Source organism: Hyperolius riggenbachi, unplaced genomic scaffold, assembly GCF_040937935.1.
Source record: "Hyperolius riggenbachi isolate aHypRig1 unplaced genomic scaffold, aHypRig1.pri scaffold_142, whole genome shotgun sequence".
Lineage (NCBI taxonomy): Eukaryota > Metazoa > Chordata > Amphibia > Anura > Hyperoliidae > Hyperolius > Hyperolius riggenbachi.
Genome location: NW_027152356.1, coordinates 350105 through 376530, shown reverse-complemented (window position 1 = coordinate 376530; position 26426 = coordinate 350105). Strand labels below are relative to the sequence as shown.

Genomic DNA, 26426 nt, shown 5'->3' with positions numbered 1-26426 from the left:
GCTGCATGATCAGGGCCAGATTTAATATAAGGCACGGTAGGCGTATGCCTACAGGCGCCTGATGATTGAAAGGCAGCTCACTCCCCTCCCTGAGTGCCTCCCTCCCTCCCTCCTTCCTTCCCTCTGCAGAGTCCTGAGCGGAGCGTTAATGTCAGGTTACTCACCCAGCTCTCGGCATTCCACTGACGAGAGTTCCCTTTCAGTTATGGGCACCACTAGCTACTTAATACCGAGGGTACCTTTGGCTACCTAATACTAAGGGAGACCTGTAACTACCTATGATGGGCAAGGGAAATAAGGGAGAAGTGACAACTGGGCTAGCCAGCACACTGCAGTGCAGTCTAGCGGTAGTTTGTAGGTACATAGTGGGTGAAGTGTAGGGTGCCAGGACATCTGTGCCTATACGCCCCTGTGATGGAAATCTGGGCCTGTGCATGATGTCTGACCGTGTTACAATCCCCGTGATCATCTACAGCCTAAAGTATCAACTCCATAACGCAATTGGTTTTCAAGAGAGGAAAAAAAAATACAGAAGAGAGTTTTGTATTATTTGTTTTTTATTTCATTATTTTTACATACTTTCTTTTTTAAGTTATGCATTGCGCGCCTTGCTTGGGTGACACTTTTTGCTCGGGTATATTTGGCACTACAAATTGGTCTGAGGAAGTGGGCTCAGACCCATGAAATGCATTGCCAGCACATAATACATTTCATTTTTGTATGACGTTGTCATTATTGACGTAAGCACCCCTCCTTTTCATTCCATTTTAGTTGGTTTTAAATTTTATATACACCATGCCGTCTTTTACCTCCTTTGAGCCTAGAGTAGGAATTCCATAAAGCAATAGAGGGAAAAACTGCAAGACAGACAGTTTTGTATTCTTGTTTTTTTTTTATATATCATTTGATTTTTAACTTACGTTGTCATTAATTCCAATGTGCAGAGACGTTAGTCAGAGCTTCTTGTATTAAAGGCAGTGTTTCCAGTAATGCAGGGTATATGATGCTGTGGTGGGATTCTTTATTGAGGCCATGTGATGATGTGTTCTGAGTTACATGAGGTAAGAAGGTGTGACTCCCCCCACCTCATCACACTTCATACACAGCCATCTCCTTTCCACATCCTGTGTCACTGTGCACAGCACTGACATATCACAGACCTCACATACAGCGTCTCTGCAGCAGGTAAGAGCAGATGTCCTTGTTGGTATTTACTGATCCTTGTACCATCCATTAGACTTCGGTAGAGTATGCTGTGTGTTCAGTTAATAAGTATTGGCAGCATTGACTGTGATCATCGCAGAGTTCCAGTAACTATATTGTGTCATATGATAATAGTATTGTAAAACAGACTGAGGCCTGGAACCTTCTAAAGCACTTTTTTTTGAGTGTTTAGGGAATCACTTTAAATTGCTAGCAGTGCTGCTCATCAGGATTCCGGATATCCGGGTAACCCAGATATCCGAACTTTTTTCAGCTATCCTACCGGATTCGGATTCCGAATACCTGGGCCTAAATCCGGATATCTATCTGCGGATATTTGATTTTGGTTGCATACCCGGATATCCGCGGATATCATGCGGATATCCAGATCTGAATACTGTAACTAAGGAGATAACATCATTGAGCCAATCAGAGGGCTCCCAGCACAAGCCCTAGCAACCAATCACAGAAGGGAACCCTGGCCATCCCCCCTGTAGGTGCCATGATGAGAAATCTTGTCCTGTGTGACTGCTCAGTCACTAAGAGGCATGCTGCAGGGCTGCTGGCCTAGCAAGTATGTACACAGTGATAAACCCAAAGCTGTTCAGTGATTAACCCCTTCACTATTAACCCCTGCCAAGTGCCACGTGACACGTGCCGAGTGCCACGTCCGGCATGCTCCTGGCACACGTTACACCTGCTGCTGCTTCATTGCCCTGCTCCTGCTGCCTGTGCAGTTCCCACCACCAGAGTGCCACAGGCCACTGATACCACCTATATTTAACCCAAAACACAATTGGTGCGTAATTTTTTGGAGGTGTCTGGGCTGAAAACTGTCATGTCCTAGTTGTGCGGTTGGACTTTGGACACAATGTGGGCTGCCTGCACGGCCGCTGTCTGGAACCTAGGCCTGATGTGAATTGACAGCCATTTTTGTTTTGGGGGGGGGGGGATTTTAAGTCCCAACATCATCAATTAGTGTTTCCCTTTAAAAAATAATGATGCCACATGCCTCATTTACCCTAAAAAACGTTTTGAAAGCAATTTAAAGGCCCGTTTTTTCTATCCGGATATCCGAATCCGTCCGGAAACCCCGGATACTGAGGTCGGATATCCGATTCGGATTGGAAAATTTTGAAATCGGATATCCAACCCGGATCGGATATCTGGGTATCCGGATCCGAATGGGATCCGGATTTTGAAAAGAGGTATCCAAGCAGCACTGATTGCTAGCGCTTTCCCTAAGCCCTCTGCCAATGTAAATAAGCGTAACAAATTCCACAGTAGCGATTTCCATTAGCAAAATCACATGCAGCATTTTGGGAGCGTTTGCGCTTCAATGCAAAGTATTGAAGCGCTGGCAAATCGCTCATAAATTGCTACACATAGCGATTTGTGTGTGATTTTAAATTACTGCAAACTGTAAAAAAAATTATGATACATCAAAAGGACCAGAATTAAAGTCGCTAATCACAAATTGCTACACAATCGCTGGCTCATGAAATCACTTTTTAAGCAGCACAAAATGTTACTTAAAAATGCTAGCGATTAGCGATTTGTAGTGGGTTCCAGGCCTGAGGCAATTTACGCTCTAGTAATGGGAGGATCCCTTAAATCACTTCTTCCATTACTAGAGAATTCTAGAAGCAGTAGATAGTTGTACAGTGTTAGCCATCAGTAAAAGCAAGACATTTTGAATCAGGATGATACCATTTATTGGCTACCCTAGAGGTGAATAAAAAATTAAGCTTTCGGCTGATAAGCCATCTTCAAATTTATTCCTGTATATTAACAAGATGTTAAAACACACAGCTTATACACATTGGACATTCGGATGAGAAACATTCTTTTGTAAACATAAATAAATGTCATTAGATGCCTTAATTGCAACTTCAGGAGGGTCTCACAGGGATGCTAGCTAATTTATCACAAATAGATAAGACCAGTTGTTTGCTGAAACATTACATCACATACTACAGACTCCAGGTGATGGGAAAGTCTCCGAAGTGTCCTTGGATTGGTCATTAAATAGAATTAGGATTTGTACATTTACTTATTAAGCCGCATCTACACGCGTAGATGCGGCTCCGATGTTCCTTATCAATCGAGCCGCTGATGTGGCTCGATTGATAAGATCCGACAGGACGGATCTCCGCACCGCCGATTCCCTGCTTGCTCCCCGCGAGGGGACAATGGCAGGGAATCGAGCGGAAGATAAGCAGCGCCGGCGAGGACGAGTGGGGAATCAAATCCGGCGCACGCGCGGCGAGCGGGGACGCGGCGGGCACGCGCGGGGACGCGGAAGAGAAGATCCGGCGGCTAATTGTGCCGCCGGATCGGAGCTGCATCTACGCGTGTAGATGCGGCTTTAGTTTTTGATTGTGCTTCAAACGTTGTCTGTGGCAAAAGCTCCGACAGTGTTCAGAATCTTTCTCTAATTAGAATTCTAAACAATATCTTGGATCTAGTCAGCAAAATGCTTACATGCAAAAGCGGCACCGGAAAAAGCCGCTTGTAGGATATCGGTAACATTACAGAGATTCTACTATTGTGCAGTGCTAATTATATTAAATGTTACCAATGTTTTACTATTATTATTTATATAGCACCGACAAATTCCACAGCACTGTACAGAGTATATAGTCTCGTAGACAGTATAATCCCGACCATAGTCATATGTCTATGTATGTATCGTGTAGTCTAGGGCCAATTTTAGTGGGAAGCCAATTAACTTATCTTAATGTTTTTGGGATGTGGGAGGAAACCGGAATGCCCAGAGGAAACCCAAACAGACATAGAGTGAACATACAAACTCCAGTGGCCTTGCTGCGATTCGAACTGGGAACCCAGTGCTCCAAGGCAAGGGTGCTAATGACTATATCGCCGTGCTGCCTACTCTAACTAAGCCTAGCCCTGTTCTCACACAGCGCCCTTTACCTACCGATGGCTAACCTCAAATAACCCCCCCAGCCGATGGCTAACCCTAACCGAACCCCCAACACAAACCCTGCAATAAATGTGCTGCATTCGATGCAAAAAATAAAATAAAATAAATAAATAAATAATAATAATATCAGGTGCTGCAGAAGTTTGAATGCTGCCATAGGTGCCCATAAAAATAGCGGCTATAAGATGAAAATGTGGTACCAGGGCTTCAACTGCAGCTACAGATAGTGGTAGCGGACACAGGCAGGGCACCTTTGCCACCCAAATTTCCTGCTTCCATTAGAGAGTAAAGGGTCATACACACACGTCGGATTTTCGCAAACGACCCGTGGTTTGGACGTTTGAACGTCCGGTAGTTTGGACGTCAAATCAGGCATGTGTACGGCCTGTCGTTCAGCTGATAAGACTGGACTTGAGCGATCCACTTGGCTTCAAGTGCAGTCTTATCAGCTGAAAATCCGACGCGTGTACGAGCCTTAAAATAGCTTAGAAACTGGATAGACCAGCACCCAAACGGGGACAGACGTGTGCTAGAGTGGATAGACCCAGTAGCCCTAGGTGGGTCAAGTAGAATCCAACACGAAAGGTCCACAGCACCACGTCAGTGATATATAGCTCTTTTATTGATTAAAAAGACAAAGAGATAGCCATAACACCTTAAAATAGCTTGACTCACAGATCCGAAGATAATTGCCACCTTGAGGAACAAGAGATTATGAATGAAGTTGTTTATTTTTGTTTAATGATAAAGGTATCTACAAAACAAAAGCAGGAAAAAAGGCAACCTCTTGGGAAAAAAATGGCCCCGCTATAAGTGCGTATGATAAAAGCTGCATTTACTGGCATAACATGGAAATTTGGGCATATGGCGGCGGCCACTAGCGGGTGCCTCAGGGTGCCCAATTTTACCTTTTTTTTTGTCACATATCACAACTTCTGCAAAGCTGCAATATGCAGCCCTGAAGGTAAAGGTGGGTGCTTGGAGGTGCCCAATTTGCGGCAGGCAAGGCCATTTTTTTGTGGACATGCTTGCGAAAAAAATAGCTTACGGATAACTACATTGTGCCATTTTTTTCTGCAAGCCTGCAAGCCTGTCTGCATAAAATGGCCTCACTTGCCACTAATCGGGCACGTCCAGATGCCCAAATTCACCTTCATAGCTGCGTATTGTGGATTTGTGGAAGGGCAGGGTAGCTTAAGAAGGGGGATTTATGTTTAGGCGCCACCAGGAAGGGGGGGGATAGGTTTAGGCACCAACAGTGGGAGTCCCAGGGTTAGGCACCACCGGGGGTCTTTAGGCTTAGGCACCAAGGGGGGGGGGTCTTAGGATAAGGATAAGTCTTAGGATAAGGCATCGTCAGGGGGGTTCTGATGGTAAAGCACCAACTGGGGGGCCTTAGAGTTAGGCCCCAGCGGGGGGGGGGGGGTGGGGGGGGTGTAGGGTTAGACAACACTACGGAAGAGTTCTATGTGAGAGTAGGGTTAGATTTAACTGATGTAAAATATTTGTAAATATTATCGAAAATAACTAGTACAATATCGCTAAACTCAGCAATATTTTACTAGCGGCAGTCCCTTTTTTTTCCAGGCGCCTTTATTTCATCTATACCTACAAAATACAGTCATCCAAAATGGCCCTTTCCCTAATAGTGTTGGGCGAACAGTGTTCGCCACTGTTCGGGGTTCTGCAGAACATCACCCTGTTCGGGTGATGTTCGAGTTCGGCCGAACACCTGGTGGTGTTCGGCCGAACTGTTCGCGTTCGCCCGAACGGCTCAATTCCTGGCCGAACCTGGCCGAACAGGGCCCCTGTTCGGCCGAACAGGGGCCTGTTCGGCCGAATACGGCCCCCCCTATGGGGTCGCAGGCATAAGGGGGGAGCATGCCCCGATCGCGGGGGGGGGGGGGGGTCGGAAATTCCCCCACCCCCTCCGCTAGCGCTCCCCCCTCTGCCCGCTTCCCCATACAAAAGTTTAAGCAAAGTACCTGTAATAGTGGATGGCCTGGCAGTGGCACTGTGGAGTGAGGAGGAGGAGTCCGGAGAGTGACGCGTTGAGGGAGGCCGGGCAGCGAGCGTGAGGTCAGAGAAAGGGCGGAAGTACCACAAGGGTACTACCGCTGAACCGCCCGCTGCCCGGCCTCCCTCAACGCATCACTCTCCGGACTCCTCCTCCTCACTCCACAGTGCCACTGCCAGGCCATCCACTATTACAGGTACTTTGCTTAAACTTTTGTATGGGGAAGCGGGCAGAGGGGGGAGCGCTAGCGGAGGGGGTGGGGGGAATTTCCGACCCCCCCCCGCGATCGGGGCATGCTCCCCCCTTATGCCTGCGACCCCATAGGGCCCCCAAAAGCAGGATGTTCGGGAAGTTCGGGGTTCGGCCCGAACATGCCGAACATCTCGGCCATGTTCGGCGAACTTTCCCGAACCCGAACATCCAGGTGTTCGCCCATCACTATTCCCTAACCTTATCAATGCCTCCTGTGGCCCCAGTATCAGCGACGGCTCCCTCCTTTTCTGCAGCTGCTGGCATTTTTTTTTTTTTTTTGATAAAGTAATTCACATGTTGATTTTCTATCAGGATTACTAAATTATGAACAATCATAACAAGGTCAGTAGAGCATATTTGGAAACAAAATCTGGAATGCTGTAAACAGTGTACAGAGTCCCAGTAACTATCAGTTATAACATCATGGCATAAAAAAGACGACACCTGAAAAGTTAATGAATAGTTTTTCCTTTATTTTTATTAGAATAGTAATATACTGTATATCACAGGCCATATGCAATAAACATTTTTCTCCTGAGTTTTCTCCTAGGTGATATTTTCACACTTTAGCAAGAAAATGCCCTTTAAGCCACCAGCAAGTAAGAAAATACTCAAAATAATTTTGACAGGACTTTTTCACCTACTTTTTGGCACTTTTTCATTTGCAATGTGCTGAAAAGTTATTTTAAACAGAAGATTAAAAAATATCTCCAAGAAGAAAACTTTAGAAAAAAAGTGAATTGCCTATGGGCCCACATGTCTTATATACTGTATTTTTGGACTATCAGACTCACTTTTTCTCCCCCAAAAGTAAGGGGAAAAGTCACTGCGTCTTAGGTCCGGTTTACATCTGCATTTTTTTTTGCGAAGCCGGCCGTACAGATCCGACCATCAGGATCAGGTAAAAACTGTCAGTTTTTACAGCCAGTGTGCTGTAAACTAACTGTCAGTTTTATATTTGTTCTTATGTAGCTGCAAAACCTTCCTTTTCCTTTCCGCTGAGCAAATTGGTCCAGAAAAGTGGGTCCCGCTGCATTTTTTTTTGTACATTCAGCGGAACGGACCACAGAACCATATGGCCGGTTCGGTTGGCAAACACAGATGGGAACCGGGCCTTATAGTGCGTATGCAGGGAGTTCCTGACTTGTGAACGCCTGCAAATATGAACCTCCGACCCGCCACAATGTCAGAGACTCCCTGTACTGTGCCCATGCAGAGCAGGACACGGGGACAAATGGAGGACACAGGGGGACACAAAGGGGCATAGAGGAGGACACAGGGGATACAAAGGGGCATAGAGGAGGACACAGAGGAGACAAAGGGGCATAGCAAGAACACAAGGAGGATAGAGGTAGGCACATGGGTGACACAGGAGGACACAAGAGTGACAAAGGAGGACACAGGGAGACACAAGTGGTACAAGGGGGCATGAGGTACAAAAGGGGCATAATCCACAAGATGCCCCTTCCCTATGGAGGCACCAGGTTTAGTATATATTTTCCCCTGATTCTTGTATTCTAAACCTAGGTGCGTCTTACGGTCTGGAGCGTCTTATAGTCCGAAAAATACAGTAATTGTTATCAAAATGTTAAATTGAAGTCGACTATGAAAAAGAAATGAAATTTTTTTTCTTTTTTAGAAAGCAGCATGAACTATAGTAACTTATTACATCAGCCTCTTTATTTCCTTTATGGTTGTTTCATCTGATCTATCCCAGTGTCGTGATAACTGTACCTCCATATGACATGTCATTCTTGTGGAGCTGACACATGTTGTCTTAGTGGCTGTGGTTTTCTCTTGTTGCTGGAGAGGACGTTTCCTGTTAGTTATGTGATCTGTGGTATCTCTCTTGCCCAGCACAGAGGAATGTGATTGATTTCTGTGTATAGTAGTCTGGGGAGAACGTCACAGTTTCCAACCCAACATGTGTTATGCTATTAGTCATAAATGACTACAAAGGCCTTGGCGAGACTTCTCATTGACCACACACAAATGTCACAGGAATAGATGTCCAGCTTGTTGCTGAGAGTCATACATTCCATACTGTAATTATGTAACTACTGTATATTTTTTATGGTAAGAGGAAGCATGAGTACTCTATGTGATAATCTTTTCACTAACAGTCCTTTCTTAAAGAGGAACTCCAGTGAAAATAATGTCATAAAAAAGTGCTTCATTTTTACAATAATTATGTATAAATGATTTAGTCAGTGTTTGCCCATTGTAAAATCTCTTAAATCCCTGATTTACACTCTGACATTTATTACATGGTGACATTTTTACTGTTGGCAGGTGATGTAGCTGCTGCATGCTTTTTTGGCAGTTGGAAACAGCTATAAACAGCTATTTCCCACAATGCAACAAGGTTCACAGACAGGAAACTGCCAGGAGTACCACGGTCCTCAGAGTTTCTTGTGGGAGGGGTTTCACCACAATATCAGTCATACAGCACCCCCTGATGGTCTGTTTGTGAAAAGGAATAGATTTCTCATGTAAAAGGGGGTATCAGCTACTGATTGGGATAAAGTTCAATTCTTGGTCAGAGTTTCTCTTTAAGACGCTTGTTCACTGAAGAGGAGTGAGAAGGATCTCTCCCGCTGACAGATGCAGGCAATGTATGGTGCTCCACTGCTGCTGTTGCTCTGCATCTTCTAAAGTGGACCCGAAATCTTGCACAGGACAGAAGGAAAACACAGAGAAATCCATCCTGTATGTAATTAGAGAGTTTAACCTGTCTAATTCCTCCACATCTGGGCCTAATCGCAAATGTAATTTGATCTCTCTGCTGTGTCATCTCAGGAATCTTGGCAGCCTTAGGCAGACACAGCTAATTAGTAAATACAGGATGTTAACCCTATGTCTGCTTCCGTGAAAGCAGGAAGTAGACACACTGCACATTTATTGCAGGATTTGTATCAGCTGTACCAAAAGAAATGTTTTTTCTTTAAAAGTTAACATGCTGTTGCTTATCTTTTAGAGCAGAGAGGAAGTTCTGAGTTTAGGTCCGCAAGACCCAAGATACAGGAGCCATACCTAGGGCCCTCCTGCAATAGAGGGTAGTAGAGATGGGGGGGCTGAAAGATCTCTGCTGGGGTCCTGGCATTACATAGTCACGCCCCAACTCGTAACCTCCCCCATCTACCCCTAATGCTTCCCTACCCCCATCCATGCCTAACATTATTTAAAGGACAACTGAAGTGAGAGGTATATGGAGGCTGCCATATTTATTTCCTTCTAAACAATACCAGTTGCCTGGCAGTCCTGCTGATCAGTTTGGCTGCAGTAGTTCCTGAATAACACCATAAAAAAGCATGCAGTTAATCCGAGGGCCGCCAGCAGAAATTTTGGGGCCCCTCACAGATCATCAGGCCTGCCCCCACCCCCCACACACCCCCATAGTGGCCTTCAGCGTAGGTAGCAGGGTATTGGGGCCTTTAGCGTAGGTAGCTAGGTATAGGGCCCTTCATTATAGATAGCAAGGTATAGGGGCCTTCAGTATAGGTAACAAGGTGTATGGGCCTTCAGCGTAGGTAGCTAGGTATAGGGCCCTTCATTATAGATAGCAAGGTATAGGGGCCTTCAGTATAGGTAACAAGGTGTATGGGCCTTCAGCGTAGGTAGCTAGGTATAGGGCCCTTCATTATAGATAGCAAGGTATAGGGGCCTTCAGTATAGGTAACAAGGTGTATGGGCCTTCAGCGTAGGTAGCTAGGTATAGGGCCCTTCATTATAGATAGCAAGGTATATGAGCCTGTAGGTAGCTAGGTATAGGTGCCTTCAGTGTAGATAGCTAGGTATATGTGTCTTCAGCATAGGTAGCAAGGTATAGGTGCCTTCAAGGTAAGTTTCTAGGTATAGGGGCCTTCAGTATAGATAGCAAAGTATAGGAGCCTTCAGCGTAGGTAGCTAGGTACATGTGCCTTCAGCGTAGCTAGCTAACTACTAAAGGGTGTCAGCCCGCCCCTTCTTCCGCCACACAGATAGACTCAGCAGCAACTTACCTAGTACAGCATGGAATGTAGATCTCTATCTTCCTCCTCTCTCGCTGCTCCGGGGGCTCGGCTTCTGCTTATGACGCACTTAGCGTCATTAATAGAAGCTGTCAACTAGGTAACAGCCAGGCACACTGGATTAGGTAAGTTGCTTCTGTGTGCCTGCGTCTATCTGTGCGGGGGGCAAGCGGAGGAGGCGCGTGGGTTGCCGTGATCTGAAAGAGTGTCGCCAGTGCCATGGCAACTGGCACCGGCACCATTTTTAAAGTGCAGGAAGGCCTGCAAGGGATGGGGATTTACCTGGCTCCCTGGAGGGGCCAGTTTTAACCCCGGGCCCCTCACTGAAGTGATAGCTGCCCCCCCCCCCCCCCCAAAAGGCGGCCCTGGCTAATCCTGTCGGATCTGACAATAATGTCAGAAATAACTGATCTGCTGCATGCTTGGTCACGGGTTATGGCTAAAAGTATTGGAGGCAGAGGATAAGCAGCACAGCCAGGAGACTGGTATTTTTTAAAAGGAAATAAATATGGCATATACTTCTGGCTTCAGTTGTCCTTTAATCTTACCTACGACAACCTGGCACCTACTGTGAACTGAAAGAAGCTCTGAGCCGCTACAGAGAACCGCAGCAGCTGTGAATGTTCAAAATCATGCGCCTGCCGCCTAAATTACTCTCCTGGTGCTGAGCTAGATGGTAATTACCTTGTGAGCAGTGATGAGTGAAAATGCAAAAAATTATTTTCGCATTCATTTTCGCAAAAATAATGTTAACTACGATTTTCGAGAGAAAATGTAATCGAAAGTTAGTTTTGTTATTCTTCACATGTTTGATGCGAAAATGACTTTGGTGAAAATTCGCAAGCAACACTGATTGTGGGCTATGGCGGTGCCAAAATTAACAGGCGCACCATGTGCCCATTTTAACTGCTTCTCAGGAAATTGCCAGCATTTCACAGACATTTCATGCTTTCAAACAAGGCTGTTCATTTAGCCAATCACTGCTGTCACCTGACAATACACTTTTCTGGCAGCATACGTGTGATGTAATATCTCTAGGTTTGATGCAGAACTGATGTTAACTTTTTCCCCTTTTCTTTCTTCCTTTTTTGTGTGTGAAGGTTTTAAAGGTCCATGCAGCTTTCCCAACATGTGGTCCATCTTTATTTTCCTAATTTCTGCAACTTCTGTTTCCTGCCAAACTCACCCCCCACTCACCTACGCCTGCCGACCTGCCAAGAGACAAGAATGTGATAAACTCCACTTTGTTCCTGGTCACAACCTTCTTGGTGGTGGGTTTGACATTGTGAAAATGGCGAAGACAGGAGCTCACTTGCTAGAACTACAGAGGTTTCTTACACAGGATAACACCTGCACTGTCTGTCACAACCCGTACGTGAATAAGGAGTGGCAGAAGGTACCCCTGGCTATGGTAGACTGGAGGCCCCAGTCATACTGCTCTAGGAAGATCAGCAGTGAGGTCTCCCGATCCTCCGCATCTCTGGCTGAAGAGACTGCATCGGACGTGAAGAATGACTGGGAGACCAGTCTTGAGCTCCACCACAAAGCAGGAGATGCCAAGTTAGTCCTGGCTGGGTCTCAGTCTGACCTGTCCCAGTTTGCTCAAAGTAAGACGAGCAAAGACCATTATACCTTTATCAAGCACCATCTCAGCTGTGTTTATTACAGGTACTGTTTAAAAAAAATGACTAGCGTTCTTTTAACCTCTTGTGGACACTTATTAGTCCCATTTCCTTTGCTGCTGCTGTGACGAGTTTCAAGTTATCACAAGTTCTGTGATATGGTGCTGAACAAAGGTGTAGTGTTGTTGCCCAAAGCAACAAACAAATATTCATTACAGTAGGTAGTTTAAATATACGCCCTGTTTATGGCCAGGGCGTATATTTACACTTTTGTTCTCTGGTTGGACGTATGTCTTTTTTCAACCAAAATAACTATGTAACTATGTAACTATACCCAGTTATTCCTGCCAGGGCATAGATTTCAGCTACTCACACCACATGGTCCCTTCGCTCTTGTTGCTGTGACATCGCTTCAACCCACTCACTCTGCTGTCATTATGACAGCAGAGCTCCATACACAGTGGTGCCCTTCATGGCCTAGGGGGCCATCTAACAAGTGTCATAAAACAAGTGTGCCCATCATAATCTGCACACCCATAGCAAGTGTAGCCACAAAAACACCTGTTCTGAAGTATAGTGTCTTGTATCGGAGGAAGAGAAGTTTAGTAGTTGGAGCCCCCTCACAGCTCTGGGCCTCTTGCGGTCGCAAGTGCTGCTCCCCTCAAGTTACGCCCTTGGAATTTAGGTCTCATTGTTAAGCAGCTTTATTAAAAGGACTACGTGTCCTGAATATATTTAGTTCCTAAACTATAAACTGCCAGAGGCACACCTGATGACTCAGCCAAGCGCTGGCCAAAAGCATTGTTCTCCCCAGGCACTCTGCCCACTGCATTCTGCATAATGTCACTGGCGCCATTCCATAAACCTCCCCCCCCCACACACACACACACCCACACACACACACACACACACATCCACATAGCAATATCACACATGCTAGACTACAGATTCAGTCCCTGTGATATCCCCAGAGAAGTCGAGATCTAAGTTTAAAAACCATTTTTCCTTTGCATTTTTAACCTCCCTGGCGGTAACCCCAAGCTACGCTCGGGCTAGCCGCTGGGAGCTCAGTGCAGAGCAATGGAGTGCAGCGTGTGTTTTTACTCACCTCCCGGAGGATCCAGATGCAGGTGGCCATTCTACTTCCTCACCACGGAGGCTCTGAATCACTCTGGTGAGATTGCAGTCAGTGATCTCACTACAGAGTTACAGTGCCACCCGGAGGACGGAGGGAAAATTGCAGCGATGGAGCCCAGGGAGGTGAGTGAGTGCTGGGGTTGCCTCTGGCATTCTGGCAGCATGATTTTTTCCTGGTTTTAGGGTCTGAAACATTCAGAAGAGACCCTAAAATCCAGAAATAATCATACCGCCAGGGAGGTTAAAATCAATTTTCTCAAAAACTACAAGGTCTTAAGAAAAAAATGTCTTATAGCCACTATTCTCTTTAACTTATGTAGCAGTTTTGGTAGCAATAACATTTATGGGGGCTTTGCAATTAACCGCTAAATTCGGCACAAAATTGTGCAAAAATTGCACAAAAAATTACGCAAAATTATGAATGATTACAATTACATACAAAAGGAATTATGGTTTCCCTCAAATTTTCACATTACGATTATGATGCATAATTGCAAATTACGCATAGGTGTAATGACAAGCCTCTGGGTCCTATAAAGATTGCCAGCCATCTGTTCCACCTTGGGTCCTCTTTAAAGAGAGAACATGAAATGTACTAGGTTCCTAATTAGAAAGATTACAGTTTAAACTCACAGGCCCTTCAAGGCCACATTCACAGTGGCCATTGCATTGAATTTCCTGTGACAGCAGGAAATAAAGACGGAAATAACACAGAAAAATTTGCCTTAATAATTGAGACATAATATTCAAACCAAAAAGTAAAAAGTGAAACAAGATGATGCTTTAATTTTGTGTTTAACAAATATTCTCTTTGTATCCCTTTATCAGTTTCCGTCTGTCATATCGTCCTCCTCTGAGCAGAGATCTGAACCATGCCTTGAATGATCTTCCTCCGACTTATGACATCAAGACTCAAGCTAAATACAGACGTCTAGTTGAAGTCTTTGGCACCCATTATATCAACCAAGCAGATGTGGGAGGTCAAGCTTTAGAGGTCAATGCTATCAGGACTTGCCAGGTCTCAATGGATGGCATGTCCATGGATGAAATGAAGGATTGTCTCAGTTTGGAGGCTTCAGTGGCTGTCACTGGGAAGGCTGAAGCAAATGCTAAATTCAGCAACTGCAAAGAGCTAAGTAAAAAAGCTAATAAGGGGGAGAGTTTCCACCAGACGTTTAACGAGAGGAATTGGCAGGTGAGTTGTACAGTAGTGATGTGTGACCAGAGAACCTAAGGTGAACCTCAAAGGTTAAATACTTACCTAATGAGATCCTCCAGAGGCTTTTTACACTGTACTTTGGTCCTACACCCTGCCTGGGTTCCACCTGCACATCACAACTTCACTTCTTCATGCACAAGCATGGAGGTGGACAATACGGCCATGCTTCTGCTTGAAGCGGAACATGATTATGAGAGTGGAATCCAACAAGAGCATATGGGATTCCTTTGCGGGGTCCATGCTTGGCATTGGAGGGTTAGAGGATGGTGTGGGAAACCTTTGAAGTATTCAGAAGTTCCCCTGTCCTTAGCTCAGTATTTAATTTGTGATGCGAGATTAGCCTTGGGTACTTTTAAACCCCTTGATTACTACAGGTGGTGTTCCCCTTATGGACCTGAGCAGTTTTCACATTTCAGCGCTTCTCATTCGCTGATAACTTATCACACAGAAATGATCTATAGCTTGTTTTTTTCACCGCCAATTAAGCTTTCTTTGGATGGTACTTTTTGCTAAGAATTATTTTTTCCAATATGCATTTTAACTGGAATAATAAGAAAAAAATGGAAAAAAACGATAATTTGTTAATTTGTCTTTTTTAATTTGAATACATCTTGCTACATTCAAAAAAAAGGACCACAGTGATGATCGTCATCAGCTAATTACGATTACACAACATTTTGCATACATTTTTGCAATTACACCTATACGTAATTACAAATTGTTAATTTAATTGGTTTGGATTAATTTTGGATGATCAATTGTAATTTAACATGAATTTTTGCGTAATTTCGTGCCAACGTTGGCAGTGAATAGCAAAGCCCCCATACATGCTATTGTTATTGTAAGAAAAAGAGCGAGTAAAGTCAAAAGAAAAATAATTTTTCAAAAAGAACTTGTAGTTTTTGAGAAAATCAATTTTAAATATGCAAAGATTTTTTTTAACTGTCATTTTTCTAAGTTTAAAAAACATTTTCCTTTGCATTTTTAAAATTAATTTTCTCAAGAGCTACAAGGTCTTTAAAAAAAATGTGTCTTATACCCACTATTCTCCTTAGCCACTGGAGGACCGCAGTGTTAAACCCCCTAAAGACCAGGCCATTTTTTTGCTAAATTGGCCACTGCAGTTTTAAGGGCTCGCTGCAGGGCTGCACAACTCAACACACAAGTGACCCCCCCCCCCTTTTCTCCCCACCAACAGAGCTTTCTGTTGGTGGGGTCTGATCGCTCCCCCAGTGTTTTGTTGTTGTTTTTTACAACATTTATTTCATTACTAGCTGGTCGCCCGGCGTTGCCCGGGTATGTAATTGGCTAGTGTAAGCTCTGCCCACTTTTTCTAATCCTAACACACAATTACTCAAGGATGACCTAGTTTGTGAGCTTTGTGGTCTTTGGCATCAATAATTGGCATTGGAATGAAATAAATCTAATTGGCTGTGGCTCCACTCCTTTGAAAATCAACAGGTGAATTTTGATTAGCTTTTGTAGGCTCCACCCACTTTTCTGAATATTAATCCCAGTCACCCAGTGACCAACTGTGCAAAGTTTAAGAACTCTGCCATTGACAGTGTAAGAAAAACAAAAGTTTGCTTTCTTAAAACAGAAAGAATTTACAATAATTCAGGTTGGAGGGAGCTTAAAATGTTGCCCAGTGCATCACTGTTGAATATATGCAAATTAACCATTGTTACCCTTAGAAGCTAAACACCTCCAGAACTGCTGGAATGCAATGATGCGTCTTCTTGTTAATTTGTACAGAGCCATAATAATCCAACATGCATACAGACTGTTTTGAATTGTTTGATCCTCATCAGTGCATGGTATGGATTAATTTGGCTCTATGCAGTAGGGTTTGTAACACCGAGAGGTACAGACTAACCAGCAAGCTCATGGTGACCCAGAACTCATTGGAGTGTGTAAGGGACTACAATGGTCCTAAAAAGCCCCCTTACTAAGATGTTAAGAAAAACAAAAGTTTGCTTTTTTAAAACAGAAAGAATTTGCGATAATTCAGGTTGGAGTGAGCTTGAGATGTCTCCCAGGGCATCACTGCTGTATATATGCAAATTAACCATTCTGCCCTTAAAAGTTAAACACACCTCCAGTGTAACAGTGTAAGAATGGCTGCAGTTTACATTTTCCAGTGAAATTTGTATTTGTCTCTGCCCCCTTTTTGGTTATGGGAATAAAAAGTATACTATACTTTATTCCAGGTAATGTACTATGTGTGTGCCAAATTTCAGTTTACTTTCTGGCAGTTAACTTTGTAATTTTCTCCACCCACTGATGTTCTAATGTTTCCCAGGTATGTATTTGGCTGCTGATGGCTGTGGCCACTTTTTCTAACCCTAACACACAATTGTCAATAGTCAATGACCAAGTTTGTGAGATTTGTGGTCTTTGGCATGAATAATTTTCATTGAAATGAAACACATCTGATTCGCTGTTTGTGGCCCCACCCCTTTTCTAAATATTTAACCCCAGTCACCCAATGATCAACTGTACCAGGTTTGAGGCTTGTGCCATTAACAGTGCAAAAATGGCAGCAATTAAATATTTGCCTTAAAAATCAATAGGTGAATTGTGATTGGTTTTTGTAGGCTCCACCCACTTATCTGAATATTAATCCCAGTCACCCAGTGACCAACTGTGCAAAGTTTTAGAACCCTACAATTAATAGTGTAAGAATGGCTGCAGTTTACATTTTCCCAGTGAAATTTGGGTTTGTCTCCGCCCACTGATGACCCAGCATTGCCCGATTATGTATTTGGCTGGTGCTGGCTGCGCCCACTTTTCCTAACCCTAACACACAATTACTCATTTACTCAGTTTGTGAGCTTTGCGGTCTTTGGCATCAATAACCTGCATTAAAATGAAACAAATCAGATTGGCTGTTTGGGGCTCCACCCCCTTAAATAAATTTAAACCCCAGTCACGCAATGATCAACTGTACCAGGTTTGAGGCTTGTGCCATTAACAGTGCAAGAATGGCAGCAATTAAATATTCTCCTGAAAAATTAATAGGTAATTTTTGATTGTTTTTTGTAGGCTCCACCCACTTTTCTGAATATTAATCTCAGTCACCCAGTAACCAACTGTGCAAAGTTTGAGAACCCTACCATTAAGAGTGTAAGAATGGCTGCTGTTTACATTTTCCCAGTAAAATTTGTATTTGTCTCCGCCCACTTATGACCCTGCGTTGCCCGCTTATGTATTTGGCTGGTGTTGGCTGTGCCCACTTTCCTAACCCTAACACACAATTAATCAATTACTCAATTACCAAGTTTGTGAGCTTTGTGGTGTTTGGCAACAATAATTTGCATTGGAATGAAACAAATCTGATTGGCTATTTGTGGCTCCACCCCCTTTCTGAAATTGAACCCCAGTCACCAAATGATCAACTATACCAGGTTTGAGGCTTGTGCCATTAACAGTGCAAGAATGGCAGAAATGTAAATATTCCCCTTGAAAATCATTAGGTGAATTTTGATTGGCTTTTATAGGCTCCAACCACTTTTCTGAATAATAACCCCAGTCACCCAACAACCAACTGTGAAAAGTTTGAGAACCCTACCATCAACAGAGTAAGAAAAAGAAAAGTTTGCTTTCTTAAAACAGAAAGAATTTGCGATAATTCAGGTTGGAGTGAGCTTGAGACGTCTCCCAGTGCATCACTGCTGAAAATATGCAAATTAACCATTGTTACCCTTAGAAGCTAAACACACCTCCAGAACCGCTGGAATGCAATGATGTGTCAGCTTGTTAAATTGTACAGAGCCTTAATAATCCAACATGCATACAGACTGTTTCAAATTGTTTGATCCTTATCAGTGCATGGCATAGATTAATTTCTCTCTATGCAGTAGGGCTTGTAACACCGAGAGGTACAGACTACCCAGAAAGCTCATGGTGACCCAGAACTCATTGGAGTGTGTAAGGGACTACAATGGTCCTAAAAGCCCCCTTACTAAGATGTTAAGAAAAACAAACGTTTGCTTTCTTAAAACAGAAAGAATTTGCGATAATTCAGGTTGGAGTGAGCTTGAGATGTCTCCCAGAGCATCACTGCTGAATATATGCAAATTAACCATTCTACCCTTAGAAGCTAAACACACCTCCAGTGTAACAGTGTATGGCTGCAGTTTACATTTTCCAGTAAAATTTGTATTTGTCTCTTTTTGGTTATGGGAATAAAAAGTATCCTATACTTTATTCCAGGTAATGTACTATGTGTGTGCCAAATTTCATTCAAATCCGTTCAGCCGTTTTTGCGTGATCGAGTAACAAACATCCAAACATCCAAACATCCAAACATCCGAACTTTCCCATTTATTATATTAGTAGGATTTTTATAATAAATTTCCTTATTTATTTATTTTTTTAAACCTATCCTCCCTCTCCCCATCAGCCAATCACTGTGATCGGCTGTCATAGGCTTCGGCCTATAACAGCCGTTCACCCCTGAGCCCCTGGAGGGGACAGCTGTGTCACACGGCTGTCCCCAGTACAGCGCTTCCTTAGATCGCAGCGCTGTACTACGTTAGTAGACAGCGGCTTCACCGTCCGCGATCGCCGCTGGGAGACTGAAGGTGGAGCAGAGCTCCCCATCTAAGCAGGGATGTGCGTGCATCAGTGCGTACGATGTCCTGCAAAACAGGCCCGCAGAACCTTAAGCCAATCGATGTTAGGTGGTCCTGGGGCTGCCGCCGCAGCCACACCCATCGGCATGATGCGGTCGGCAAGTAGTTAAAGTGAACCTCCAGTCTGAATAATCTACTCAGCAGCACTGAAAAGGCTTGGTGTTTCTTTAACAGTTTCACGGCATCAGAACTTTATTTTTCTTACCCAAGCCTCATTTTTAGCTGCACAGAAGAAAACTGCCTAGGCAGTTTTCCCCTGATGCTGTGCAAAGCATAATGACATTTCTAATGTAGTTGTTCTGCTGTTTGGCACAATTTGTTTTTTTAATTTTGAATTTGTAAATTGAAGCCTAGCATGCACAGCTGAGAGGGGTGATCAGGACACAGGCCAGTTGGAACTGTGTCTCATGCTCCCTGCCACCTCCTTTCAACCAAAAAGATGGCTGCCCCCATGAAATCACAAACATTAGCCTGTTCTTTTAAAACAGGGTAGGTAAAATATTATATTGCCTATCAATTTTAATTAAGATAACTAATGTAACTTGATGACAGTATGTTTGTTTAGGCTGAAGTTCCTCTTTAACTTGTGTAACAATTTTGGTAGCAATAACATTTATGGGGGCTTTGCAATTAACCCCTAAATTCAGCATAAAATTATGCAAAAATTGTGCAAAAATGACACGAAATTATGAATGATTACAATCACATATAAAACTAATTATGATTTCCCCCAAAACTTCACATTACGATTATTATGCATAATTCCAAATTACGCATAGGCGTAATTTCTGCCCACCACTAAAGGACTATTTAAAAATATATAATGTTCTCATTTAACAGGAAAAAAAATCTGGCATAGTATGAATAGTACTGCAGCATATCATCCAGTTCCTGCCAAATGGACGGTTTAAAAAAAAATCAGTTTTTGTTTTGCAGGGAAGAAGATTGTGGTACCACCACAGGTGCCGCGGGGAAGGGGGGGGCGTATACATTCACGTCCAAACACCCACACATGCACAGCCCCTTTCCACCACCTATGGGTAGTCGGAAAGTGGTAAAAACAATATTGAAACCCCCATTTTGTGGACCATGATATAATCACGATAAAAATCATGACTGAACTCATTAACTACTGACTCTTGTACTAGTAAAATAGCCACATATTCAGAAATAAATAATGCACAGAAGGGAGCGCAGTGTTTTTCAAGGGGGACTAGTGTGTAGAGCCACCACTGTAAGGATTCCCTGTTGTGAGTTACATTGCTCCGTATTCAATTCCATTTTACTCCTAAGTTTTCTCCTAGGTGATAATTTTTGCAGCACTCTGCAATTGAAACAATACCAAAAAGCACCAAAGAAAGGTGAAATAGTTGATGGTACATTTTATCCTAACTTTTGGTACTTTTTCAATTGCAAAGTGCTGAAAAATTATTTTAAAAAGAAGTTGAAAAACTATCTCCTATGGGAAAACACAGGAGAAAAAGTTAATGGCATTTGGGCCCAGGTGTGGAAATATTACCTAGGAAAAATTTAGGAGAAAAGGGGAATTGAATAAGGGCCAGCATGTCTAGAACCCTTGATTAAAACATTGCTTAGGAGTGTTTTTTATAATTGTGTGCTTTTAATTAACTATAATTATATAATCAGGTACATTTATATACTATCATATCATTTTTATTACATCTCAAAACTTAATATAATAAATTGAGTACAAGTACCCCCTGGAGTTTGTGTACAATGTGTTGAGCATCTAGGTTCCAGAGAACAGTGCACTAAAGTTTTTTACCTTTTGAAACTCTTACGCAGTGTATATCAACCCCCCCCCCCCCCCCCCCACTAGCCTTGGCCTAATTTCTAGAACATTATGTAACACTATACACACCTCACGGCCAGTTTCCTGTCATTGCCACACAGCCACCTCAGACAAAATAAAGGAGAGAACAAAAGATGACTCATTCTGAAAGCTAAATAATTTTTGTTAAGTGCCCACTTGTCTGTAAAGGAAAACAAAGACCAGAAAATATTCTATTTTGCGACTCACAAACATAAAAACACAAAAAGTACAATATTATATGTAGCCTGTTACCAGGTACAGCATTCATGTCTGACCGATACCAATATCAGTGATGAGTGAAAATGTTAATATTCTTTTTGCATTCATTTTCTTAAAAATAATGTTAAATTTGACTTTTGAGCAAAAATGTTACCGAAAATCATTTTGTAATAGGTTTGTGATTTTTTGTTTTGTGTGCATTTTTTGTGAATTTTCACGCTAAGAAATAAACAATTCTATTGCTTTTTTTTCCCAGTAAACATAATGGATCTTTGCATTCAAATGGTAAAAATAAAGATTTTTCAAGTTTTTACAAATTTCTGGCATATTACCAAGATACAATGAATTTTTGCAAAAAAGTTCTCAAAATCGAAAGTGCCAATTTTCAATGTGAAAATTGATGAAAATTTGCCAGATCAACTGACTAATATATTTTCTGAATGCTGCCTTCTATACACGATTTTTAAATTAGGTGTCAGCAGACATTTGTTGCAATGTCTGGTGGTTCTGGGCCATGCTGACTTTACTTTGTAATTACCCTATCTAATAAGACAGGTGTACACTGAAAAAGGGCATCCAGAAATTTGGGCACTGGGTGAAGCTGGTAGCAGAATATCGGCAATATTGCATTACCAATATTTTACTATTGGGAAGAGGATAATGTTGATAACAATACTGGTAATTTTATCAATATCCTAATATCGCTTTACCTAACCTTTCCCTCACAGTAACCATTTATTACCTACTCCTAACACTAACAAACCCCTTTCTAATCTAACACTATAGCCAATGCTATTAGTGCTGACATAGTTACATAGTTACATAGTTATTTTGGTTGATAAAAGACAGACGTCCATCGAGTTCAACCAGTATAAAGTACAACACCAGCCTGCTCCCTCACATATCCCTGTTGATCCAGAGGAAGGCGAAAAAACCCTTACAAGGGGTACAATTCCATAGTAGCCAAACCACATATACCCGGTAACTCCCGCTGTTATTTGTCCTTTCAGCCCTTTCTGCACCATAATCCCTTCCACTATTTGTCTCTCCAATACTGTCTGCGCTGCTATTGTGAAGGCGCCCAATGCTTCGCTATGGTTGGTGCCTCTGGCACCAATATTGTCCACTAGGCACTGCTATAGCTGCAATTAACTTTGTGGCTTATGGTGGTGCCCAAATTTCCAGGTGTTCGCAGGTGCCAAAATTCGCTGGTTCACCTCTGCAGAGCCATATCAATCCATACCTTTTACTGACAGAGACTAAAATTGTAACTGAGGCAGCGCTCTCTGTTCCCCCCACCGCTGTGCTATCATCCCTGAAATTGGTGACATGCAGCTTGCAGTCAATCTCGAGGGTAAGGGAGGAGAGGTAATCCCTGCTAAACATCCACTGAGGGCATTCTTGCAAGTCTTCCCCAGCGGCCATTGGGCAGCTTGGGCCTCTCCATGGCTGCTCCCCCTGCCACTCCCCCACCTCCCCGTCTGCTGCTCTGTGTGAGACACACAGAGCAGCTCTTCCAGCACCATGACCCCAGGGGTCACGAAAATGAAACAACTGTATATCTGGCCACTGGATTGGTGCCGAGCAGCAGGAATGTACCTGATCCATCCAGCTCCCTAGATAAGGTAGCATTGTTGTTGTTTTTTTAGTTTAAATCTCCACCTTTAGATCCCTTTAAACAGCCTGAAACAGCTCTCTGATCCTTGTGTACACTGACTGATTGTGGCTGTGTTTTTCAGTTTCCAATGGGAATATGCACAATTAATGTACATTAGTTCTTTTAGCGTAATAAATTATTCATACTACTATTTTGGTGTAGGCTGTTATAGCTGTCTTCCTGCTTTTTTTTGCCTACATATTTTAATACAAGCTTGTCTGGGAGCGTACCTTACCTGTGCAGCACTACTGTGATGGGGAGCACGCAGGGATGCCATCAGAAATTTTGGGGCCCCTCACGCATCATCAGACCTGGGCCCCCCTCCCTGGGCACACCCACTGGTTGCTGTGCCCGCCCAGTAGCCACCCCACCCCTGTGTCCGTGCGCAAAGTGCGTGATGCGGATGTGGGCATGACCATGGCATGTTGTGGGTGGAGCCAAATACTAGCAAAATACAGGTAGTCCCCGGTTAACAAATGAGATAGGGACTTGTAGGTCCCTTCTTATTCTTTATCTGTTCTCTTTTGTCCCCCTCTTTTCTTCCTGTGCCTCTTTTATCCCCCTCTTTTCTTCCTGTGCCTCTTTTATCCCTGTGTTACCTCTTGTCCCCTTCTGTCTCAGCTCGTTCCCCTGCCCTAGCCAAATATACGTGGTGCCCCAGTATAGAAAGTCCGCTGTAGCGGGCTCACTCATCTGCTCCCCATGTTCAAGTGCTGATGTCACTCTTCTCTCAGTGCTGGAACGCGGTGTGCTGGTTAGTGAGCCACAGGCCTGCAGCCATCACATGCGGCCCTTCCAGCGCTTTGGGGGGCCCAGGGCCCCCAGAAGCCCTGGGCCCCTCACTGCAGTGTCAGCTGTCCCCCCTGATGGCTGCCCTGGGAGCACGCACAGCCAGACTGCGCCTGCTCCAACTGGCCCCGACTGGAGGATTTTCCAGGGCCTATTTCAGAAGATCCATGAGGTGGAGGAGGATAGCGAGGGAGTGACTGGTGCCTGGAGGGGGCTGGATAAAGCCCCAGGTATGTATATATTCAACCTCCCCCCGCCATCTCAGGTACACTTTAAAGCCTGCAGTATCTCTCCCTTATTTATAATTACTAAAAACCCCTTTTTTATGGCCCTCTAAAGGTACAGAGAGACGCAAAACAGCAGACACACAAGCCTTTTTTCCTACAGATAAAGAGAAAGTACAAAGTTTACATGGATGATACTAACTGCAAACCTTGAAAAGTTTTAAAGTGATAAAAGTAAGAACTGCAAGTGTTTGCAGCATTTGATTTCTCACTGTGTATAGGGGATTTTGTTTATGAGTATGTTTCATAAGTGTTTCTTTCTTTGATGGTCAGGTACTCCAAGTAATTAATTAATCTGCAATCGTTCTTTCTTACATTTACTATACCAGAGGCAACCTTGTTATTCCTGGGCTTTTACATTTTCATATAACAATTATACCTTTTTAATGTATTACCATGATAAGTTGATCAAGATGACACTTTTTTTAATTGTTAATACGTTACTGTATTTTATTTTATTTGTTCTACTTTTAGGTGAGAGGAGGGAAAATAAGCTTTCGTCAGCTGTCCTTTGATTCCAGGAATAGTGACAGTGCAGAAGCTTTTGAGACCTGGATGGAAAGCCTGAAGACTGACCCTGATGTTGTCTCCTACTATTTAGAGCCCATCCATAACCTTGTGAGGTTCAAGGGACCAAAGAAAGAGAACTTGAGAAAAGCCATCAGTGATTATATCATGGAGAAAGCCCTTAGGAAGAACTGTTCATGCCCAGCAGGCTCACAGCTTATCCCTGGAACAGAATGTTCCTGCGTTTGTCCTGGTAGTCCAAGCAAAAACAGCAACTGTTGTCCTTCAAAAAGAGGGTTTGCCAAAGTGGTGGTTACTGTAAAAAGTGCATCCAACCTTTGGGGTGACTACACCTCGAGGACAGATGCCTTTGTAAAAATAAGTTTTGGTTCTTCATCTGGTGGTCAGACAGAGACCATATGGAATAATGATAATCCAACTTGGAACACCCGGTTAGATCTTGGAGTTCTAGAACTCAGTTCAGTGTCTGCTTTAAAGGTGGAGGTCTGGGATGAAGATAATAAATATGATGATGATCGTCTTGGAACATGTGATAAATCCGTCAACAGTGGCATTAAAGATGAGTTGTGTTATTGTGCTCATGGCAGCGTGACTTTTACAGTAAGTGCGGAATGCATCCCGCACCTGACTGGTCCACTCTGTAGAGAGTATGCTGCTTCCACAAATTAGGTTTGTGTTAAAGCTCAACCAAAGTCATGTCTAGAAGAAAGTCAGAATTCAGAAATTCTGCAGGGGTAGCAAAATTTAAAATGCAACTCCGCTTTGTTAAAAAATTATATTGCATTATTTTAAACCCTTCTTTTTGAGTAGAAATAAGAGGTTGTATTGAGTGTTACAGTATACAACTACAATGTACAAATAATGTCCAAGTATTATTTAGAGATTTAAATTGCATAGCTCTTTAAAGTGAACCTCCGGGCTAAAAATCTACTCAGCAGAACTGAAAAGGCTTGGTGTTTCTTTAACAGTTTCACAGCATCAGAACTTTGTTTTTCTTACTAAAGCATCATATTTAGCTGCATTTTTAGCTAAGCTCCACCCATCAAAGAAAACTGCCCAGGATTTTTTCCCTGATGCTGTGCAAAGCATAATGGGATTTCCTATGTTGTTATTCACGTTGCCTAGAAACTGGGAGGGGTGATCAGCACAAAGGACAGTTGGAACTGTGTCTCATGCTCCCTGTCACCTCCTTTCAACCAAAAAGATGGCTGCCCCCATGAAATCAAACATTTGCCTGTTCTTTTAAAACAGGGTGGGTAAGAGATTATATTACCTATCTATTTTAATTAACATAATTAATGTAACTTAATGACAGTATGTTTGTTTAGGCTGAAGTTCCTCTTTAATCATTTTCACAGAGCCAAAAAGCTCTGCCAAGTAAACTTAGTCCACAACTAAGCTACGAATAGCTGGAGAAAGTTTTTGAGGACCAAATAATAAAAATATACTGTATATAAAACGCATACAATATTTGTACAGGAACAAAGATCACTGAAATACCTGGATGTACAATGCCAAAAGTTCCAAGTTGAGGCTAATATTTGCTAATTTTATGTACATGTATGCAGCTTAAAAATGCACCAATAATATCCAGAAGACACTGCAATTGCATTTCATTTCGAAGCTGAATAAACTTGTATGTTTTTAGTTTTGTTTAGTTTTGTTATTTTTGTTTTGTTTTTCTACACTAGCTTTCTCTCAAAGATGCTCACAATCTAAACCCTACCGTAGTCATAAGTCTATCATAGTCTAAGGCCAATTGCTTGGGGAAAAGACAATTCTTATCTGCATGTTTTTGGGATGAGGGACAAAACTGGAGTACTCAGAGGAAATGCACACAAACATGAGGATAACAAGCAAACTCCACTCAGATAGGGTCCTTGTCAGGATTGCAACCAGGGACCCAAAGCTGCAGGGCAAGAGTGCTAATTACAAAGCCAATGCGCCACCCCCAATGTTGTATAAAATTTGCATGATTTGGAAACCTGGATAATGCCATTTGCAGCACTTTTACGCCATTACTTGCAGTCAGAGTTTCGAAGCTGTATTCCCCGTTCCACACTTCATGTGA

The 26426-nt window shown here is 43.1% G+C and overlaps 1 protein-coding gene across 1 annotated transcript; it reads left to right on the top strand.

Annotated features, from left to right (window-relative positions):
• Positions 1–1141: 1141 nt before the first annotated feature.
• Positions 1142–25948, top strand: LOC137543652 (perforin-1-like). Its single transcript, XM_068264774.1, has 4 exons — positions 1142–1185; positions 11530–12097; positions 14017–14383; positions 24302–25948. The coding sequence occupies exons 2-4, from the start codon at positions 11559–11561 to the stop codon at positions 25022–25024; spliced, it is 1629 nt and encodes a 542-aa protein (XP_068120875.1). The 5' UTR covers positions 1142–1185; positions 11530–11558; the 3' UTR covers positions 25025–25948.
• The last annotated feature ends 478 nt before the right edge of the window (positions 25949–26426 follow it).